At 41.3% G+C, this 23,726-nt stretch overlaps 1 protein-coding gene across 7 annotated transcripts in view; it reads left to right on the top strand.

Annotated features, from left to right (window-relative positions):
• FAM204A (family with sequence similarity 204 member A) overlaps positions 1–23,726 on the top strand; it is a 781,024-nt gene that overhangs the window by 99,899 nt on the left and 657,399 nt on the right. For 4 of the 7 annotated variants that reach the window (XM_049697434.1, XM_049697435.1, XM_049697432.1 and 1 more), the window contains exon 7: positions 17,383–17,571. The exons of 1 other annotated variant lie outside the window; for it this stretch is intronic. In XM_049697434.1, coding sequence (XP_049553391.1) covers positions 17,383–17,556 — 174 coding nt within the window. In that variant the 3' untranslated portion in view covers positions 17,557–17,571. Of the gene's footprint in view, positions 1–17,382; positions 17,591–18,792; positions 18,974–23,726 lie in introns of those variants that run through there. 2 more of the 7 variants (XM_049697433.1, XM_049697437.1) reach the window with 2 other exon arrangements.

Genomic DNA, 23,726 nt, shown 5'->3' with positions numbered 1-23,726 from the left:
TGTTTCCCCAGCACCATCCGCGGACCTTGAGCACTGCTCAAACCTAGAGTTGGAGGAACAAGCTATCCATTCCACTCTGCCTCGTGCCTTACTGAAACTCTCAGAGTCATCTCTGCCAGGAGACCAGGTCTATGTGTTCAGCAGCTGAGGGAGTGTGTCTCCTTCCCAAATAATTTGCCCCATTTACTGGGAAGGTCGAGGTTCAATGGAAGGCTTAGCTACACCCAACCCCGTTGGCCTGGTTTGGGAATAGTGACGCCCCTTCCCGCCTCCCCTCTCTGACCACTGTAAGACTCTTTTTTCTTTGATTTTTGAAGTTCTGTTGAATGTGTCCGAGAGTATGATTCTTTCAGTCCTTGGAAAGTAAATGACCATAAATGTAGAAATTTAACATTTATGTACAAAAATATACAAATAATATGTACTGACATTCTACCCTTAAATTTGGAAATTTGACAGTGTTCCCATTCCTTTATGAGAAAAGAACATTTTTGCAGAGGTTGAGACCATCTATCTCTATTGTCACTGGCTAGAGTGGAGGGTGAGGGCCCAGAAGCTGGGATGGGGGTGGGGAATTACTTGGCCGCTGAAAAAGCAAAGCTTATCAGGGCTTGGTGAGGGCATGAGACAGAGCTGCCTGGCGGGGGGACAGTGTGGGGAGAGTTATGCTCCCTGTGGGAGTGGAAAGGAGCCGAAGACCCATGAGAACGGCTCCTTCTCTCTGTACGTCCGTGGCCCTGCCCACCTCTTCCTGGTCCCTGCAACATCCTACAGGAGCAAAGGGATGACTGCAACCAGGCTGGGAAGAGACCATACCCTGATCTTAGGTTCTGGCTCCGCCCCATCAGGCACAGCCACGGGAAGACCTGGAGTTACGTCCTCCAGAAACTCAGTTGAGTGGTTGCCATCATCGCTGCCCTCATCATCATAGTTGTAGTAGAAGCCAACCTGTTGAGAGCTCACCTCCTTTAAGGTACTGTTGTAAGCACTTCACATGCATCGTGCCACTTAAAGCTCTCAGTCACCCTATGAACCTATTGCCATGTTCACGCCATGTTCACGCCAAGTCCTGGTCAGAGTAGTGCTTGGCTCGTGATAAGAGCTCCAGGGAGAAGAGTCATGGCCAGCGTTCTGTATGAGGCACTTGCGCGGGAACGGTCCTTTGAAAGAGGACGGAGGTACCATAGAGTGATCCATCAACACAAGTTCACTGACTCCTGTTCAGTGTCCTTGTGGAGGATCCCAGGCTGCTGGCCCTGCAGGTCTCACCGCACCGGCTGTCACACTGGGCATTTCAAAGTCGGCTGGCTCAGTCTATAGGGGGTTCAGAGACATGCATGGGCTACCCTGGTCCTGGAGACCTGAGGACGTGGAGTAGAGATGAGATGCAGAGTGACAGAAAAGTGTAAGGGAGAGCGGCACAAGGTACATGTCTGGAGACATATGGCCTGTCACAGCCTCAGCTCCAGGCAGTATTCCGGACCCAAGGAGCATCTGAGGAGGTGGTTAAAGATGCAGACACCCATCCCCAGAGCTGCTAATTTGCTGAGTCTGGTTTGGGCCAGGGAATCTGCATTTTAATCAAGTTTCCAGGTGCTCCCAAAGCTGGAGGTCCAAACTTAAAGGAGACAGATCAGAGTGGATGGACTAGGGACCAGAGGAGGGGGGAGGCTTTGAGTGGCCCTGACCTTTATCACAACTAAGGTCATTTTTTTTTTTTGAGACTAGTACTAACTTTTATATCAAAACCAGACAAAGTCTGTATGAAAAAAGAAAACTATAGAGGTCTTACCTATAAACATAGATGTGAAAACTCTAAACAAAACATAAACCAGTGGAATCCAACGATGTATAAAAAAAAGTTTTCATGATCAACTTGGAATGCAGAATTGGCTAAACATGATAAAAAGCTATCAAAGCTTGAGTGACACATTCTAACATATATATATACATATATACACATATATAGGTGTGTATATATATATATTTGAAGTATTAAGACTCTGAAAGAGTTATGCCAATTTTGAAAAATAAGGATAAAGAGGGGAGGCTGACTCTACCAGATAGTAAGATATACTACAAAATTATATCCTTACAACTAAGGTCATTTATCTCAACTCTTCACCTGATTAAATATGGGATCGTAAGAGATTGAAATTGAGGGGGGACTCCCCACACTTTCCAGAAACATAAACTGCAATTCTTCAGCACTGGGTGCCTGGGAGGAGAAAGAGAGACAAGACAAAACCATGCATCCTGCCTTTGGGAGCTGATGCTCGGAAGATGAAACAAGGCTCAGATTAGCTCTGAGGTCCCCGGAGCGCAGTTCAGGGCTCTGACCAGCCAGGAGGAGGCTGAGGGGCGCCTCTCTCAGCCTGTCATCCAGCCGCCTGGATGGAAACAGCTGAACTTCAAAAGAAGCCTGGGGTTTACCCAAAGGCAGCTGTGGTTGTGTGGGTGGGTGACGCACCCAGGGGAGCTGCAAAAAGAGCTGAAGAACAGGAAGAGAGAGAGAGGGATTCAGGAAGGAATGAACAGCCTTAGGATTGGGCTTTATTTAGGAAGGAGGTGGGCATACTTGGAAATGTCTTCCACATTTGTGTTTCCATCAACACTGAATTGTAAAATCTCCCTGATAATCCCTCGAACATCCATGCAGAGAAGTTGTTTCACGGTGATTCCACCTGAAATCCTTTCCTGCACTCCTACTTTAAGGATTGCCGTTAAAACGTCCTGGGAGCCAGGAGGCAAAGAACCTGGGGCATCCATGTCACTCCCAACAGATGCTTTTGTGAGTTCTTTTTTCCCTTAAGAGGCAGTGATTCTAGAGAGTCTGGCTAAGGGGTGGAGAAAACCCCGAACAAACAAAAGAAAGCCACTCAGGATTTGGAAGACAGAACAGCTAAGAGCCCGAACCATGTTCTGTCTTAGGAAGACAACAGAAGACAGAGCCCCTAGCAGTTTCACAATAGGCGAGATGATGTTATCGAAGGAATTGCTTTCAGTGGCTTAAGTTACGGGAGGGAAAACATGGGCTCAGAGCTTGAAGAAGTTCAAAAAAAAAGAAAAAGAAAAACCAAACCAGGGATTGTGCAGAACAAGAGAACAAGCAAAACAAGGGAATGAACTGCCAAAGAAAGGGGAATTTCCATCCCTGGAGCTATTCTGAGCGAGAGGAGGGAACTCTTTATTACAGGTTGTTTGGAATAATGAACTCGATCCCAGCGCGATGCATGGAATGGACTAAATGACCCTGGCCAAGTTCCTTCCAGTCCAAACAACTCCATAATTATTGACCCAGGTGGCCAAGGGTTGGTCTCAGAGGAGGAAGAGTCCGTTTTCAAATGACTTTCAAGGGCTCAGTTGCCAGCAGTGCTTTGTCACTGACTGGATCGTTTTCAAGTCATTTTGTTTGGCGAAAACTCCAATAGGGAGGCCCACTCAGCAACCGGTTTTGAGCCTTTGCCGAGGGTCTCCAGGTTTCAAACATTTCTGGCCAAATTTAATTCCCAGTTGCATCATGCAGGCTCTGGAAAGGTCCCAGAGGTCTCCTGCAGAATTCTGCTGCTCCCTGGAGAAAGGGAGGTGGCAAATGCCCTCCATGTTTTCTCTTGCTAGAAAGTTCCATCCATTGGCCTCTAAGGCTGGTTGATGGAGTTTCTCCCCAAAGATATTGAGCAGAGTCTACCTCGATCCTGTTTTCAGTCACTTGGAGTGAGCTGAAAATGACTCTGGCCTCCTGGTCTGCATTTTTGCTGTCTTGTCACCTCCGTACCTCGACATGAGGCTCACCCCCATGCCCCCCAAAAAAGTCAGACTCCCAATCGGTTTGAATTCTCCACTCCTCTCTCATCTTCCACTCTCGGGGAGACCATTTTAAAAAGAATTTTAGGAAACTGGCTTCAACCTTTTATGTACTTATACAATTAATATTTCATGGCAATAATTTAATTTAAAAAAAGCATCAAGGATTAATCTCCAAAATTTATAAGCAGCTCATGCAGCTTAATAACAAAAGAACAAACAACCCAATCCAAAAATGGGCAGAAGACCTAAATAGACATTTCTCCAAAGAAGATATACAGAGTGCCAACAAACACATGAAAGAATGCTCAACATCACTAATCATTAGAGAAATGCAAATCAAAACTACAATGAGATATCATCTCACACCAGTCAGAATGGCCATCATCAAAAAATCTAGAAACAATAAATGCTGGAGAGGGTGTGGAGAAAAGGGAACCCTCTTACACTGTTGGTGGGAATGTAAATTGATACAGCCACTGTGGAGAACAGTATGGAGGTTCCTTAAAAAGCTACAAATAGAACTACCATATGACCCAGCAATCCCACTACTGGGCATATACCCTGAGAAAACCATAATTCAAAAAGAGTCATGTACCAAAATGTTCATTGCAGCTCTATTTACAATAGCCCAGAGATGGAAACAACCTAAGTGTCCATCATCGGATGAATGGATAAAGAAGATGTGGCACATATATACAATGGAATATTACTCAGCCATAAAAAGAGACGAAATTGAGCTATTTGTAATGAGTTGGATAGACCTAGAGTCTATCATACAGAGTGAAGTAAGTCAGAAAGAGAGAGACAAATACCGTATGCTAACACATATATATGGAATTAAAAAAAAAAAAATGTCATGAAAAACCTAGGGGTGAAACAGGAATAAAGACACAGACTTACTAGAGAATGGACTTGAGGCTATGGGGAGGGGGAAGGGTAAACGGTGACAAAGCGATAAAGAGGCATGGACATATATACACTACCAAACGTAAGGCAGTTAGCTAGTGGGAAGCAGCCGCATAGCACAGGGAGATCAGCTCGGTGCTTTGTGACCGCCTGGAGGGGTGGGATAGGGAGGGTGGGAGGGAGGGAGACGCAAGCGGGAAGAGATATGGGAATATATGTGTATATATAACTGATTCATTTTGTTGTGAAGCTGAAACTAATATACCATTGTAAAGCAATTATACTCCAATAAAGATGTTAAAAAAAAAAAAAAAAAGCATCAACCCTGATTTTCTCAGGCTTCAGCAGCGTGAGGGATAAATGACCCCACCTTGATGAACAAACCATGCCTCCCTGGCTCTGGTCCCCCTCACGTAACACGTAACGTGTAGGGCCTCTTGAAGCCTCAGAAGGTTCTTTTTTTTTTAATCAATTTTATTTTATTTTTTATTTACTTATTCTTTAGCATCTTTATTGGAGTATAATTGCTTTACAATGGTGTGTTAGCTTCTGCTTTATAACAAAGTGAATCAGCTATACATATACATATATCCCCATATCTCCTCCCTCTTGCGTCTCCCTCCCACCCTCCCTATCCCACCCCCATGCTAACACATATATATTGAATCGCAGAAGGTTCTTTTTTTTTTTTTTTTTTTTTGCAGTACGTGGGCATCTCACTGCTGTGGCCTCTGCCGTTGCGGAGCACAGGCTCTGGACGTGCAGGCTCAGCGGCCATGGCTTACGGGCCCAGCCGCTCCGCGGCATGTGGGATCTTGCCGGACCGGGGCACGAACCCATGTCCCCTGCATCGGCAGGTGGACTCTCAACCACTGCACCACCAGGGAAGCCCTCAGAAGGTTCTTGAAAGAGCTCTCCCAACAGTCACAGAGAGTCAGTCCACCCTGGTTCTGCTCCCCAGGAAACCGCATGGAAGGGGCAATTTGTCACCATCCCTGCTGCCATGACCCACAGTGACAAAATGGATCTCTTGACAAGCTTGCTGGTTCCAGGTGGTTCCAAAGTGGCAAAGTCAGGGGCCCCAGCAGTGCTATATTCCTCAGAGTCCTCTGCATGGTGAAGACACAGATTCAATCCTGCTGAAATGTGGAAAGACCCCTCTCCCTTAGCCTCTACCCATCCCACACTGTCTCTATGTCTCTGTAAATTAGACCCAGACACCAGTCACTCTGCTTGGCCAAGGTCTTAGTACCTGGTTCAGAGAAAATTCTCCCCCACCAGGGAGAGCAGAATCCCCTCCTGCACTGGGCTCCCAGGGGCCCTACCCAGTCAAGTCAGAATTCAGCTGTGGTTCTTGCTGGCATTTCCAACTCCAAAACCCATACTTTTTCTTTAGTTATACCCTACGATTCAGTAATTCCTTCTCAGTCACTTTTTCTAGGGAAATAATTCTGAGTACAGAAAATTTCATAGGCACAAAAATATTTACTGAAATATCATTTAGGAGAGTAAGAAATTAGAAGTCACTGAAATGTCTGACCATTAAAAAATGGGTGGGTAAATTATGAAACGTCCCCTTCAAAGGAATGGTACACAGCCATTAAAAATTGTTTACAGGGCTTCCCTGGTGGCACACAGTGGTTGAGAGTCCGCCTGCCGATGCAGGGGACACGGGTTCGTGCCCCGGTCCGGGAAGATCCCACATGCCGCGGAGCAGCTGTGTCCGTGCACCATGGCTGCTGAGCCTGTGCGTCCAGAGCCTGTGCTCCGCAACGGGAGAGGCCACAACAGTGAGAGGCCCGCGTACCGCAAAAAAAAAAAAAAAAAAAATTGTTTACAGAGGCTTTGTAGTAACAAGGAAAATGTTTGTCAAATAAGATTAAGTGAAAAAGGCAATAAGAATACAGAATTTTACATTCAAATGATTGTAATGATATTGAAGAAAACTGAAAATATGCATAAAAGGTCAGGAGTCTTTAGGTAGTAGAATACTGGGTGATTTAACAAATACATCTCTTTTTACTTTTCTGAATATATCAAATTTCATCCAGTGAGAGTAGCCCTTAAGTAATGGAAAAATAAGTGTTAAAAAAAAGAGAGAAAAAAGATTCTCATCCCCATTTCCATACAGGTGAAAATGAAGCCTGTATGAGCTGGTGGAGGACACACAAGTTCAGCATCCCCACTGGACACTCCGGCAGCTAATGTCCCTTCCTTAGTAAACATGACAGGGTCTGAATGCCACACCAGAAGATTTGCCATCAGAAACGTGGTCTCTGTCAATTCCGAGTATTTACATGACAGTATGAACACCTGTCATGGGTCCAACCTTATCTCACTGAAAATGAATATAAATTAAGGCCCATTTAGGAACTCTTTACAATTCCAGAAGGAATTGTTATCTCTCAGGTCTGCCCTTCCTCTGCTATACTCAACTTGGGGTGCTGAGGCTGGGACTCCGCACACCCCATTACTGCTCCGCGAGCTCCCTGTGAGGCTCGGCCAGTAGGGAGAGCAGAAGGGAGATGGAGGAGGAAGAGGCTTGCTCCCTCCTCTTGGCTTCCTGTTTCTGAGCACCTCTCCAGACCTTGCTGCTTCGCGCCGGCAGCTGCAGTTCCTTCTTGAGACATGGCTGAATCCATTTTGCAATTTTCCCAACACTTACAGAACTAGCCTCGTGCTGCCCCTTTAGAGATGCATATTCTGGCCAGTGCTTCCTCCTCAGACGTCTGGGTCCCACCCCACTGCTCCCTCTTCTAAGCTTCTAAATTTTAATAATCCGAACTTTCCTTTTGTTCTTCCATCCCTAGGGGTGGTTGTTGCCTTCTGCAGTAGCTACCTCTGCAATGCCTTAAAGTGGTCTTTTTAAGCCTTTCAGTTACTTAATAATTTTTTTAACCTTACTAAAAATTCTTTACATTAAATTATCTCTGTTCGAATAGCGGGAATGTCTTCTGTGTCCTGAATGTACCTTGACTGCTATGATACACATTTCCGGAAGGGGAGAGTCACTTGGGTGACGTCAGGATACCTAGACTATCAGTTCATTATCCATTTTCTCTTACAGATATTCAACATTACCTCAAATGAATCCTTCCTATAGGCTTTTGAATCTGCTCAGATCTCACAGAATAAAAATAATCCTTTCTTGATTCCCAATCCCCTGCCAGTGGCCACCCTCTCTTTCTCATCCTCTCAATAACCAAACTTCTTAGAGTTCTTTACTTCTTGCAAACACCTCCATTGTTGCCCTACTGCCATATTTTTTATCTATTGCAGTGGCCTCTTAACTGATCTGCCCTTTCCCCCTTTCCCCTCTCCCAGGGCATTCTCTAGATTGCAGCTGGAGCAATCAGCTAAAGAAGAAAATCTAAGCATGTCCCCTCTCAACTTAAAGCATGTCAATGACTTCTTTTCAGTCTTAGAAAAAAACTGAAATCCTTCCCAAGACCTCCCAGGCCCTGACCCACTGCCAACCTCACCTAACACCCTTCTCTTTCCTGTTCTCTGTTTTCCAGCCACCTGGGCCTCTCCTGTTCCCTCCTGTCCCAGGGCCTTTGTACATGCTAGTTTCATCATCTGGGATGTCTATTGATTCTTTATACCTCAGTGCAATGATCATTTCTGAGGGAAACCTTCTTTGATTCGCCCTCCCATGCCCCGGGCTTGGCGAGGGCCCCTTTGCAGAGAGCTATGTACCTACCTCTCCTTGGAGACACTTCCACAGTTGCAGTTTTACATTAATTCCTGTGGTTCACTGGCTGATGTTGGTCTCCCCACAAGTTGCATGTTCTAGATCGGGGACATATCTGTCTTACTTTGCCCTTGAATTCTCAGGCCCAGAACTGGCTCTTCCACACAATAGATATGTATTTGTTGAGTAGATGAACGAGTTTGATGATCTCAGGATGCAACGTTTTCGATACCTTTACACCATGGAATCTTTCTGTATATTTAAATGGAAAATGTTGCCTGGATGTTAAGAAATGCTGTTTCAAGCTGAAAGACTACAGATTAAGCCACTACAAGCTGAAAAGGAAAATCCATGACAATATCTTCCTGATTTAAAACCAAAAGAAACTTCTTTTAGGCATCGCTTAAAATTAGAAATGTATTTTCAAACAGGAAGAAGGCAGATATGTGTTTCATTTACTGTCTAAAGCAGAAACGTTAGATATGTTATAGTAATGGAAGCAAAACCTTTGATGAGAAACAAAACTTAAGTACAATTTGCTGCCTGAATCCAGAAGGGACAACTAGCTAGAAGGGTTTGGAAAAGAATGTCTTTTAAAAAATACACTTTTTATTTTGACATAAATTAAAATTTTTAGAAAAATTGAAAGATAACACAGAGATCCCATATACCCTTCACACAACTTCCCTCGTTGTTAAACGTCTTATATAGTCATGGCACATTTGTCAAAAGTAACCAACATTTGTACGTTGCTATTAACTAAACTCCAGAATTTATCTTGATTTCATGAATTTTCCCACTCATATCCTTTTTCTGTTCCAGAATCCAATCCAGGGTACCACATTGTATTTAGAAAATTTCCTTCTTCAAGGAAGAAAAAAAGGGCCCCCAAACCTATTACTGATCATATGAGGATCTGAGTCTAAATTCACTGGCTGAGATGATCTGGGAACAACTTCTGTTAATAAACAATAGAAGTGTTTATTTTTAATAAGTACTTATTGAGCACCTATTGTATATGTTACATTATCTATGTATATTTTATATAATATATATCATAACAATAGTTTTGTCTCAAGCAATCATATGCACTACCTGACTTAATAGTTACAAAATCCCATGTCATTGGTGTAATTATCACTTGTTTTACAGATGAAAGAACTAAGTCTTGGGGAGTTAAAATTGCTCAAGATTATACAACTAGTTATACTAGTTGTATACTAGGCAGAGACTAGTCTCCAACCCCTGTCAGCTTGACTCCAAAGTTTAGCATATTAATCACCATGAGAAAGTACCAGTTGATGCTCACTACATGGATATATCAGTGGTCCAGTTACCTATTGATGCTTAAAAAACCATTTCAAAATTGGTTATTTAAACAACAGCTGTTTTAGTATGCTCATGAGTCTGTGGGTCAGAAATTCAGGTAAGGCACAGTAGACACGGCTCATCTCTGCTTAGATCGACTCAAATGGCTGGGGACGACTGGCATGGCTCACTGGGCATTACACGCCGGGGACCCTAGTTCTGGCTCTTGGCTGGGTTCCTTGACTCTTCTCCATATCACAACTTTTGGCCTGGAGGCTCCACAATGGGTTTTTCATTTACATGTCTGACACTGGGTTGGAGTAGTTGGATGAGCTGGGGCTAGTCAGGCATCTCTCTCTCTCTCCAAGCAGCCTTTCTAGCAGCTAACTTGGCTTCCTCACGGCAGGGTGGTCTTTAAGGAATTTGTCTTAGATGGCAGCTCCTTCCCTCAGAATGACCATGGCAAGAGGTGGCCTGGAAACTGACAGAATATCCCTTCTTTATTGGTCAAAGCAGTCAGAGTCCATCTAGATTCAAGGGAAGGGGAGACAGACCCCACTTCTGGATGGGGAGGAGTGTCAAAAAATGTCACCATTTCAATTCATCATAATCAGATACATCAGAATTACTCTCAATGTTTTGGAATACTATATATATTTTACACTGTTTTATTTCTTTTTAGGATAAACACTGCTTATAAATTTAATGTTATCACTCTTGTATGAGTTTTCAGGTTCTTATAACAGTAACTATACATTAGATAACTCAGAAATGTCTATAGCGATCACAGCAGGACATCAGAGTGGAGGGTAGATAGAACAGAAAGGGTAACAATATTCTGTTATTTACAAACCCTGATGGTTAAAACATAATGACTCCCAGGAGAGTAGTGGACAGCTGAAGAAGCCTTGAAATGGAATGCTGTTATTAATCTCCTCTGTTTTTATGATTCAATCTCCTCTGTTTTTATGATTTCCTCTCTCTTGCTTACCTTTATTTTTTTTAAGGTGTTGGGTTTTTACTGGTTTCATTGGTCTTTTAGCATTGTATTCCTCTAAATGTCATTGTTCTTTTTTACAACTTCGTAAGCCCTTTTCTGGATTTTTAAAAATTAAAGTTTTTAATTTTGAGATGACTGTAGATTCAAACAAGTTGCCAAATATGACGCAATTTTCTTGAACCCTTTGCCTAGTTTCTCCCATGATGACATCTTGTAAACTATAGTATAGTATCACAAATGGGATATTGACATTGATAAGGTCAAGATGCAGAACATTTCTATCACCACAAGGATCCCTCAAGGTGCCCTTTTATAGCCACATCCATTTTATAGCCACATCCACTTCCTTCCCAATCCAATCCCCCTTTAAGCCACGGCAAGCACTCATCTGTTCTCCGTTTCTATAATTTTGTCAGTCAAGAATGTAACATAAAGGGGAAGACGTATGTATGTAACCTTTTGGGACTGGCTTCTTTCGCTCTCTGTAATTCTCTAGAGATTCATTCAGATGGCTGTGTATATCAAGAATTCATTCCTTTTTATTTCTGAGTAATATTCCATGGTATGGATGGACTGTAGTTGAATCATTCACCTATTAAGGAACATCTGGTTGTTTCCAGTTTGTGGCTATTCCAAATAAAGCTGCTATAAACACACACTTACAGGTTTTGTGTGAACACAAGTTTTCATTTCTCTAGGATAAATTTCCAGGGTCCAGTTGCTGGGTGGTATGATAATTGCACATTTAGCTTTGTAAGAAACTGCCAGACAGCTCTGTTTACAACAGTCAAGACATGGAAGCAACCTAAGTGTCCATCAACAGGTGAATGGATAAAGAAGATGTGGCACATATATACAATGGAGTATTACTCAGCCATAAAAAGAAACGAAACTGAGTTATTTGTAGTGAGGTGGATGGACCTAGAGTCTGTCATACAGAGTGAAGTAAGTCAGAAAGAAAAAAACAAATACCGTATGCTCACACATATATATAAAATCTAAAAAAAAAAAAAGGGTTATGAAGAACCTAAGGGCAAGACAGGAATAAAGATGCAGACATAGAGGATGGACTTGAGGACACGTGGAGGGGGAAGCGGAAGCTGGGATGAAGTGAGAAAGTGGCATGGACTTTATACTACCAAATGTAAAATAGATAGCTAGTGGGAAGCAACCGCATAGCACAGGGAGATCAGCTCTGTGCTTTGTGACCACCTAAGGGTTGGGATAGGGAGGGTGGGAGGGAGGGAGACGCAAGAGGGAAGAGATATGGAAACATATGTATATGTATAACTGATTCACTTGGTTATAAAGCAGAAACTAGCATACCATTGTAAAGCAATTATACTCCAATAAAGATGTTAAAAAATGTATATGTATACATATATATACATATATAGACATATATATACACACATATACATATATATGTGTGTATATATACGACATAAATGGATCACACTCTACACACAGTTCTGTATTCTCCTATTTTCACACAATACTGTTGGCACATATGGACTATTAATGACTGCTTAGTATTTCATTATATGGATGTGCCATAAAGAATTTAATTTTCTTAAAGCAGACATTAGAGAGTAACCAGGTTTTGTTACTGAGTCTTAAAGCAGACATTAGAGAGTAACCAGGTTTTGTTATTGAGGTCATTAAGGTGCTGTAGTAAACATTTTGTCCAAAAAAAAAAAAAAAAAGAGAAAAACAAAAGAAACGGCCCGACAGTTTTTCGGGGGGGCGATACCATTTTACATTCTCATCAGCGATATAGGAGTGAGCCCGTTTGTCTACACCATCTCCAGCCTTTGCATTTTTGCTATTTTAGTTTTAGCCATTCTGATAGGTGTGTAGTGATAGGGCATGGTTTCAGTTTGCATTTCCCTAATGATGTTGAACATCTTTTCATGTACTTATTTGCCATCTGTATATTCTCTTCAATGAAATATCTGTTCATGTCTTTTGCCCCTTTTCTAATTGGATTGTTTGATTTCCCACTATTGAGTTTTGAGAGTACTTTGTATATTCCAGATTCCAGTCCTTTGTTGGGTATATGGTTTGCAAATATTTTCTCCTACTCTGAAGCTTGTCTCTTCATCCTCTTAACAGGGTCTTTTTTGGAGCAAAAGTTTAAAAATTTTATGAAGTGAGTTTATCAAATTTTCCTTCTGTGGTGTGTGATTTTGGTGTTATATCTAATTCTTTGCCTATCCCTAGATTCTAAAGATTTTCTCTATTTTTTCCCTAAAACTTTTAGTTTTATCTTTTACATTTAAGTTAGTATCTGTTTTGAGTTAACTTTTGGATAAAGTTCAAGACTTAGGTCAAGATTAATTTTTCCCCCCTATGGATATCCAATTGCTCCAGCACCATTTGTTAAAACGGCTATCTTATTTTATTTTTTTTGCCGTAAGCGGGCCTCTCACTGTTGTGGCCTCTTCCGTTGCGGAGCACAGGCTCCAGACGCGCAGGCTCAGCGGCCATGGCTCACGGGCCCAGCCGCTCCGCGGCACGTAGGATCTTCCCGGACCGGGGCACGAACCCGTGTCCCCTGCATCGGCAGGCGGACTCTCAACCACTGCGCCACCAGGGAAGCCCAGAACGGCTCTCTTTTATACACTGAACTGCTTTTGCACCTTTGGAAAAAAATCAGTTGGGCATATTTGTGTGAGTTTATCCCCGGGTTGTCTATTCTGTTCCATTGATCTATGAGTCTATTCCTCTGCCAGTGCCATGCAGGCTTGATTACTGTAGCTATATAATAAATCCTGAAATCAGATAGACTGATTCTTCTCACTTATTTTTAAAAACTTGTTTTAGCCATTGTAGTCCCTTTGCCTTTCCATACAAATTTTGGAATAATCTTGCCTATATCTACAAAGATCTTACAGAGCTTTTGATATGAATTATATTAAACCTGCTTATATATTTGGGTAGAATTGGTATCTCTGCTATGGTGGGTCTTCCAATCCATGAATAAATATGTCTATTTTTTAGATCTTTGATTTCCTTTATCAGTGTTATATAAATTCAGCATACAAGTCCTGTACATATTTTGTTAGATTTATATTTAAGTATGTTATTTTTTCAAATGGTAATAAATAAATAAGTGGGATTATATTTAAAATACTCATGTGATATTCATGGCTATTATTTAGAAATACACTTGATGTTTGCATATTTATCTTGTTTCCTGTAACCTCGCTAAACTTGCTTATTAGTTCTATGAGTTTTTTTGGGTAGATTTCTTGGAATTTTCTATGGAGAAAATCATGTCATCTGTAAGTAGGTGCAGTTTTATTTCTTTCTTTCCAATCTGTATGTCTTTTGTTTTCTTTTCTTGTCTCATTACACTGGTTAGAAAGACCTGCACTATGTTGAATAAGAGCAGTGACAGTGCTTTGCTCCTGATGTCAGGGGGAAAACACTTAGTCTTTTGCCATTAGATGTAATGTTAGCTGTAGGTTTTTAGTAGATGCTCTTTCTCAAATTGAAAAAGTGCTCTTTAATTCATGTACCAAAATGTTCACTGCAGCTCTATTTACAATAGCCCGGACATGGAAGCAACCTAAGTGTCCATAAACAGATGAATGGATAAAGAAGATGCGGCACATATATACAATGGAATATTACTCAGCCATAAAAAGAAACGAAATTGAGTTATTTGTAGTGAGGTGGGTGGACCTAGAGTCTGTCATACAGAGTGAAGTAAGTCAGAAAGAGAAAGACAAATGCCGTATGCTAACGCATATATATGGAATCTAAGAAAAAAAAAAGGTCATGAAGAACCTAGGGTCAAGACGGGAATAAAGACACAGACCTACTGGAGAATGGACTTGAGGATATGGGGAGGGGGAAGGGTAAGCTGTGACAAAGCGAGAGAGTGGCATGGCCATATATACACTACCAAACGTAAAATAGCTAGCTAGTGGGAAGCAGCCGCATAGCACAGGGGGATAGGCTCGGTGCTTTGTGGCCGCCTGGAGGGGTGGGATAGGGAGTGTGGGAGGGAGGGAGATGCAATAGGGCGGAGATATGGGAACATATGTATATGTATAACTGATTCACTTTGTTATAAAGCAGAAGCTGGCACACCATTGTGAAGCAATTATACTCCAATAAAAGTATTAAAAAAAAGTGCTCTTTATTCCTATTTTTCTGAGAGGTTTTTTGTTTGCCTTTTCTTATGAATGGGTGTTGAATTTTGTCAAATGCTTTTTCTGCATGTGTTGATGTGATCATATGATTTTTATCTTTAGCCTATCATTATGATGGATTACACTGATTGATTTTCAAATACTGAACCAGCCTTGCATTCCTAAAATAAGCTCCATTTGGTCATGATATATAATTCTTATATTGCTTAATTCTACTTGCCAATGTTTAAGGACTTTTGTACCTCTACTCATGAGGAATAATGGTCCATGGTTTTCTTTTTTGTACCGTCTTTGCCTGGTTTTTGTATCAAGGTCATACTAACTTCATAAAATAAATTGGAAAATATTCCCTCCTCTTCTATTGTTTGAAAGAGTTTGTGTAGAATTAATGTTAATCCTGAAACTTTTGTTAAAATTCTCCAATAAAACATCTGAGTCTGGAGATTTCTTTTGGGGGAGTTTTAAAATTATAAACTCAATTTTCTTAATAGTTACAGGGCTATTCAAATTATCTATTTTGTATTGGGTGAGTTGTGGTAGTTTGATTTTTTGAGAGTAATTGGTCCATTTCATCTAAATTGTTAAATGTATGTATGTAGATTGAAGTATTTCTTTATTGTCCCTTTGATGTTTTCAGTGTCTTTGGCAATACTCCACATTTCATTCCTGATATTGGTCATTTGTGTGTGTCTCTGTTTTTCAGTCTTTCTAGAAGTTTGTCAATTTTATTTCTTTTCAAAGAACCAGCTCTTTGTTTCATTGATTTTCTCTATTTTTATATTGGTTTTAATTTCATTAACTGCTGCTTTTGTCTTTATAATTTGCTTCCTTTGCTTGCTTTAGGTTTATTTTGCTCTTCTTCTAGGTCCTTGAGGTGGAAGCTTAGATTATTGATTGTAGTTTTGATTTCCATCCTTTTATTCCCAAATTGCTTTTCTTGTTACATGTGAAATGAGTTTCTTGTTAGACAGCACATACTTGGGTATGTTTTTTAATACACTCTTCTAATCTGTGTGTTTCAATTGGTGTATTTAGACCATTTACATTTAAAATTATTGTTGATATGTTAGGTCTTAAGTCTGCCATTTTCTTTCTGCTTGTTCACTTTGTTTTTAATTTTTGTTTTCTTTTTCCCAATTTCCTGTGATTCACTTAAACCTTTTTTAGAATTCGATTTCGATTTATCTAAAATCAAAATTCGAGTGTATCTCTTCCTAGAGCTTTTTAAGTGGTTGCTCCAGGTATCACATTATATATACATAATTTATCAGTTTACTAGTGTCACCATCTTACCAGTTTGAGTGAAATGTAAAAAAGTTATCTCCCTTTATGTCAATTTATTCTTCTTCATGTAATAAGATTGTGTTAAATATTTCCTTTAATACATTTAGAAACATGTCAGACAGTGTTATAATTTTTGCTTCAACCATCAACCGTAATTTAAAAGACTCAAGGGAAGAAAGAAAGTCTATTGTATTGACCCATATTTTTGCTTGCTATATTCTTTCCTTCCTCCTGGTGTCCCAGGATTGCTTCTTTTATCATTTCATTTCTATTTAGAGAACTTCTATTAGCCATTCTCTTAGGGTAAGTCTGCTGGCAACAAATTCTCTTAGTTTTTCTTCATTTGAAAAATGTGTTGATTTCCTCTTCATTCCTGTAGGATATTTTTCTTGGATATAGGATTCTGGGTTGTCAGTTCTTTTCTTTCAGCACTTGAACAATGTTATGCCACCTCCTCTGGCCCCCATGGTTTCCGATAAGAAATTCACTGTCATTAGAATTTCCTCAGTATGTTTTTCAGTGATTTCAAAATATTTTTTTTCAAGTTTGACTGTAATGTGTCTTGATGTGGATTTCTTTGGGCTTATTCTGTTTGGAATTCACTCAGTTTCTTAAATCTAAAAATGTATGTGTTTTGCCAAATTTGGGATGTTTTAAGTCATTATTTCTTCCAGTGCTTTTTCAGCCTCACTCTTTTTTTTTCCCTATCCTTCTGGGAGTCCAATGGCATAAATATTAGACCTTTTATTAAAGTCCCACAGGCCCCTGAGGCTCTGATCCCTTATTTTCAGTCTAATTTTTCTCTACTGTGCAGATTAGGGAGCTATTATTGTTCTGTCTTCAAATTTAATGATTCTTCCCTCTGTTCCCTTCATTCTGTTGTTGAGCCCATATAATGAATTTTTAAAGTTATTGTACTTTTCAGAAGAACCATTTGGTTCTTCATTATATCTTCTATGGCTTTTCTGTGATTCTCTGTTTTTTGAATTTGTTTCAACTTGTTCATAATTTCTTATCAAAACATTTTTATGATGGTTGTTTTCATATCTTAAAAATTCTAATATCTCTGTCATCTCAGTGTTGGCATCTATTAATTGTCTTTTTTCATTCAGTTTGATATCATCCTGGTTCTTGGTATGATGAATGATTTTGATTGAAATCTGAATATTTTTAGTATAATGTTATAAGACACTAGCTCTTATTTTAATCTTCTGTTTCAGATGGCTTCCTTTGACACTGCTCCAGCAGGAGAAGGGGAAGGAGAGAGAGGCACCACCTCGCTACGGCCAGATTTCTTCTTGGCCTTTGTTGACGCCTATTTGAAAGGTAGGGGAATGCTTCTTGTTAGTGGTGGGAGGGTGTGGGAGTTCTGGGTCCCACGAGGCCTCCAGTGACACCCCAGAGTGGAGTGACCTCTGAATGTTAGAAGGTTATCCTGACTCTTCAAGCCCACCACTTCCGACACCACCAGTGGATTGGGGTAGCGGGGACATCTCATTACTGTCAGGTGGCGTTTGAAGTTTAGCGTTACCACATGACCTTCAGTGATCCTGCAGGGACATGGGGGTTTGGGGTGGGGAACTCCTTACTCCCTATAGGGAATGAAAGTCCCAGCTACATGGCCATCTCTGACAACACCCCAGCAAGGGTGGGGTGGGGTTTGGACACCTCTTGCAGCCTGGTGAGGGATGATGTCTAGAATCCCACGTGGCCTTTACTGTCATGGGTGGGGCTGGGACCACAGTGTTTTCTGTGATATTTAGTTTCAGCTGAGTCGTTGTTTTCTAAAAGTTTACTACTTTCTTGCGAGGCTGCCCTTTCCTTGTCCCTTGGCTAGAGAGAGCAGGGTTTTTTGCTGAGGCTTTTCTGTCTGCATCTGTTGGTATTTGCAGGTTGCCTGCTTTGCCAGCACCCAGTCTGGGATGTCTGAGGCAACAAGAAAAATCATCACTGTGCTGTTTTTCAAGTCCTGGGATCCCTAGCCCATCTGCCTTCTTCTCTCTGCCTTTCAGAGTCTTCTTATGCTTGTTTTATACATTATGTCCAGGATTTTTAGTTGTATTTTGAGGGAGGGATAGAGAAAAGTACACTGACTTTATCTTCTGAAGCTGAAGTTCTGTTATCTTTATTTTTAAAGAATATAAAACATTTTGTTTAAAAATAATAATTTTAAAGTTATAGTTTGCACAGTCAGAAAACAAATACAGCAAATATTAAACAAACTTAGATGTGAAACTTAGAGATAAATACTCAGTATGGTCTTTTAAAGAAACATGCAGTCATTAAGACTATCTAAAACCTTCACAGAATAAAAAGAATGTTCCCTTATATTTAGAGTTCTTTATGCTTTCTTAAATACTTTCTTATATTTTGTCTTATTTGATCCTGCTGGGAATCCTGTGAAGGAGGTAAGGCATATATAATCATCGCAGTTTTACAGAAGGGGAAATGGGACTATAAAAGTCAGAACAAAACATAGGACCCATTAAAGATTTATACTAAACAACTGGCATATTTGTTTCCCTACTCTGAAATAAATAATTCTCTTTTATAGAAAATCATAAAACTAATCTTTCCTGAAGGCTTTCTTCCCTATCATCTAAAAAGAGAACATTTTACCTACTCTAAAGCTTCCAGGTTCCAACCATGAGAAGACTTGTTTGGAATCAATGAGAGGATGGGAATTTACTACTTCTCCACCCCCTTCAAAAATTCCGCACCATAACTTCTCCGCACCATAACTCATGAATCATCTTTTGAAAGTCTTGAGTTATATTCTGAATGCTCATCTGGACCCAAGCTGGAGAAATGGCATCTTCTTTGAATTTCAGATTCCTTCTGTGCAATGGAGGCCAAACCCTGCTGAGTTTCCCCTACCTGCTGCTGTATGGGCGGCACGCTGAAGCATGGGAACTATTCTGAGGAACATGTGATGCTGAAATGAGGTGGTGTCCATTCTGACCCTGAATTACAGGCAAAGCCAATGTTTTCTTGGGCACCAAAGATTTTCCCATGACAGAAAAATTCCTCGAGTGTGAGTTTCCATCGTCTGCCTCCATACCTTCTGCAGGAAGCAGAACTCACAGAGGAAGTGGTCCTAGGACTTTCTCTCGGAGATACAGCCTGGAGAACTTCTCTGTTTAGTTTGGTTTCCATGTACAGATATAAGAGATTCAAATGTAGAATCTATTGAAGAGGAGAGGGAAATAAAACAATACCTTAAACATGACAGATCTTTTATAAAATAATAAGAAAGGAAATGTTTGAGAGTAAGGAATTGAGTGGAATGCTGAGTTTATTTAGGTACTCAATAATGGCTCACCGACACATCCAAGGTATTACGACATGGAGAAACCATTTTCCCAATTAAGCCAGGGTCTGGGTCTTTTGTTTATTTTATCTGTTGCCCATTACTTCTGTCTGAGGCAATTGCTGGCAGCAGGAAGACTCAGCCTCTGTCCTCAGGGAGCTTCCAGCCCTGCTGAGGAGGCCAGACATAGAGACAGGAAGATGAGAAGCTGCAAGGGAATGGCACAGACGTGACGCTGCTTCTGTTATTTTTGGACTGGGCTGGCCCTAGGAAGTAGACCTGGGATGTAGCAGGGGGAAGAGGGGTCAGCCAAAGAGGAGAAGGGAGGAAAGGCGTGAGGGTGGGTCTCCACCTGTTCTTCAAGGGCAATGAATGGACATGCCTCCAGGACCTCTGCCAAGGACATAGTTTATGGAGGGACATAGTGGGAAAAGGGGGCCAAGAGACAGGACAGGTGAGACTGGGACTTTCTTTGGCAAGGAAGGAGCACTCTTAAAGGCCAGTGGGGAAATGAGAGACACACAGAAGGAAACGCATCAGGAAGATGAATCCAGCAGTGGAGTAGAAGATGGGTTGCAGAGAAGAGAACTGCATACAGTGGTGACAGGTCATTTATTTAGAAAGAAATGTTCCCTTTTTGGTTAAACGACAAAACTCCACAAGGGAATAATTAATTTGCATCCTCTTGATCTGTTTACAATTAATATGGTCAAATAAATGTCCAAAAATCTAAATTCAGCCAAGTTCAAGCTTTGTCAGCCCTGGGGATTCCCTAATATAACCACGAAGATATTATTCAACATCCTCTGAGCATCTTCAGTGTCCCTACACCGAATTACGCTCCTACATCCAATTTGGGATGCGGAACTGAAATTAGCATTTTTTTTACTCACAAGAAAAGAAATATCTCACAATTTTGAATGCTAAGTTTTCTCAAAATTATAAAATTTGCTTCACTTTTTTATTGAAGTATAGTTGATTTACAATGTTGTGTCAGTTTCAGGTGCACAGCAAAGTGATTCAATTGTACATATAATACTTATATATCCATTCTTTTCCAGATTCTTTTCCCTTATAAGTTTTTACAAAATATTGAGTATAGTTCCCTGTGGTACTTGTTGGTTATCTACTTTATATATAGTAGTGTGTATATGTTAATCCCAAACTCCTAATTTATCCCTCCCCCTCCCCCTTTCCCCTTTGGTAACCATAAGTTTGTTTTCTATGTCTGTGGATCTATTTCTTTTTGAAAATAAATTAATTTGTATCATTTTTTTGTAGATTCCACATATAGGTGATATCATATGATATTTGTCTTTCTTTGTGTGTCTTACTTCCCTTAGTATGATAATCTCTAGGTTCATCCATGTTTCTGCAAAGGGCATTATTTCTTTTTTTTTTTTTTTTTTTTTGCGTCACGCGGGCCTCTCACTGCTGTGGCCTCTCCTGTTGTGGAGCACAGGCTCCGGATGTGCAGGCTCAGCGGCCGTGGCTCACGGGCCCAGCCGCTCCGCGGCATGTGGGATCTTCCTGGACCGGGGCATGAACCCGTGTCCCCTGCATCGGCAGGCGGACTCTCAACCACTGCCCCACCAGGGAAGCCCCATTCTTTTTTTATTGTTGAGTAATATACCATTGTGTTTGATACATCAGCTGCTTATCCTTCAAGGGGAAAAGTTAAATAATTCATATGGCTAAACAAGAAGCCCAACTTCCAAGTTTACATAAGACTAGAAGGACGCTGGTTAGGTTTGCCTCAGCACTGAGAAGCAGGAATGCCCTTCAAGACCAGATGTTACAAACCTTTCACTTTAGAGGTGAAGCTGTCAAGACCAGAGGGGTTTTGGGCCAGCCACTTGTCCAGTTGGTGGCCAGGCAGGACCATGCTGAATCCACCCCATAACTTCACCTTCTGATGTTCACTGAGACACCTGCTCAAACCCCTGGCTGCCGTGGTCCTTGCCGGGCCCATTAGAAAATAGGTTTGAGCATCATTTCCCTGGTCTGGGGTCCAAGTGGAAAGTTTCTCTAAGGTCCCTCCCAGAGTGAAGTCCCATGAAGAGTCTATTCCCAAACTCTACCACAAGTTTATTTAACTTTCTTGTTCTCAGTTGCTTCTTCTTTAAAGTGGACTGATACCTGCTCCATGCACTTTCCAGAGCTCTGATTAGGATCAGGGGAGATAGTGCATGTGAACTTTCTTGGAAAAGAGTAATTCATGATCCAAATATTTCTATGTTAGCTGATTTATCCTCCAATCAACTGTGGATTGGTTTGATATAAGTAGCTGGGGAATAGTTTTTAAGACCCTAGGTTAAGTGCTATTATTCATACTGAAAGCTTTGGTTAGACTTATACGGGCCTGTAGGGTGTTAGAAGAATATGATAATTATTCGAAATATTTTCCGTCTCACATCCATAAAGTTTTTCCCAGGGCAGAGAGGAATGTCTTCCTTTCTTGCTCCCAGAAATTTGATTCAACAAAATTTACTGAGACATCACACTGTAGAAAGAATTATGTTAAGTGCTGAAGAGGTAAGTGAAAAAAGCCTAGCTGCCCAGAGAAAACTCATGATCCAGAAAGGGGAGGAGAGTTATTAGCATCCCAGGTTGAGAATCAAACACGAAATAACTGCCGACCTGGGCTGATACACACATGAGAGCACGGGGTAGAGCTGCCCTTCTGAGAAGCAACTGATTGACAAATCAGCCTGAGTTTGGGGGCATCGATGCCTGTAACTTTCAGGTTGGGGCTATTTGAAATGACCCCCTGTTTGCTCTTAAAGTGCACGTCACACCTCTCCCGTCAGCAGTGACACCGGCCTCTCACGGCACCTAGGTTTGACTAATCTGGAGAATAACCATCCATCCATTTGCCATGTCCCACCGCAGGCTCGCCTGGAGTGATTTTCACATAAGCTCACGTGCTTCATATTTTAGACCTTTCTAAGTGGAGCGTGAGATCTCTTTAGCCATTTTCTTGTAATGCTTTTGCAGAAATTTAATTTAATTTTTTATACATTTTTATCCAATTTCTTTGAAAAAAAAATTAAGGCACTTAACCATGATCTGATGAGATAACAAAGTTGTATGTATTAGTTTGCCAGGGCCGCCTTAACAAAATGCCTCAAACCACAGAAATGTATTCCCTCAGAGTTATAGAGCCCGGAAGTCAGAGATCAAGGTGTTGGCAGAGCGCACTCCCTCTGAGGGCTCTGGGGAAGGACGCTTCCTCGCCTTTTCCGTCTTCTGGTGGCTGCTGGCAGTCCTTGGTATTCTCTGCATTGTAGCTGTATCACTGTAATCTTGGCTTCCATTGTCACGTGATAGTTTTCCTATGTTTCTTTCTGTGTCTTCTCTTCCTCTTATAAAGACACCAGTCATTGGATTCAGGGTCTACCCTATTCTAGTATGACCTCATCTTCATCTAAGTAATGATATTTGCAGTGACCTTATTTCTAAATAAGGTCACGTTCTCAGTTTCCAGGTGGACACGAGTTTTGGGGGGACACTTCAGCCTACTACAGTAAGCAAGTGGGACCATCAACAGTGGGACAGGGGAAAGGGCTTGCCAAGTAAAATGAAGAGTAAGGTTGACATCCAGAGTCTGCCATAGACTGTTCCACACTGTGTTAGAAGGTGGGCTGCAGGCTCATGGTTGTAGTTCCTTACATGGTCAAGTTGCTATCATCAAGAGCTTGAGCTCTAGGGTCTGACCACCCACGTTTGATTCCTGGCTGGTTTCACCAATGTGATTTGGGGCAAGTTACTTAATCTTCCTGTGCCTCAATTTTTTCATCTGTAAACTGGGATTAATGGCTTTCTGGGGGAATAATTAAATAATGCATGTAAAGCACTTGGCACAAGGTAAGCTCTCAGTGAAAGCCAGCCATGAAAATGTTGGCTTTGCAAAGTCTAGAAGGCAAAAAGTAAAGGAAGCCGCAAAGGTCTGATGTGGGAGAGGATTTCAAAGGAGTGGTAAAGTCTGGCTGAGGAGTTTAGGAAAGCCTCCGTGGAAGGGGTGGCCATTAGAAGGACTTGGATGTTTGGAGATGGGTGGGCACATGGCCTATCTAGCAGTCAGGAAAGTGTAGGGTCTGGGGGAACAGGGGCAAGTCTGGTTTGGCTGGAGCAGAGAATAAGAGAGGAGGAGTGTAGGGCTGATTGGAGAGGTTGGCTGGGCCCACCCTGGACATCAGGGCGAAGATCCTGACCCAACTGGCACAAGTGGTTATGGTGACATCTTGCCTGAGT

This window comes from Orcinus orca, chromosome 14, assembly GCF_937001465.1.
Source record: "Orcinus orca chromosome 14, mOrcOrc1.1, whole genome shotgun sequence".
Lineage (NCBI taxonomy): Eukaryota > Metazoa > Chordata > Mammalia > Artiodactyla > Delphinidae > Orcinus > Orcinus orca.
The sequence above is the reverse complement of the archived record's forward strand: the minus strand, read 5'-3'. Positions and strand labels throughout refer to the sequence as shown.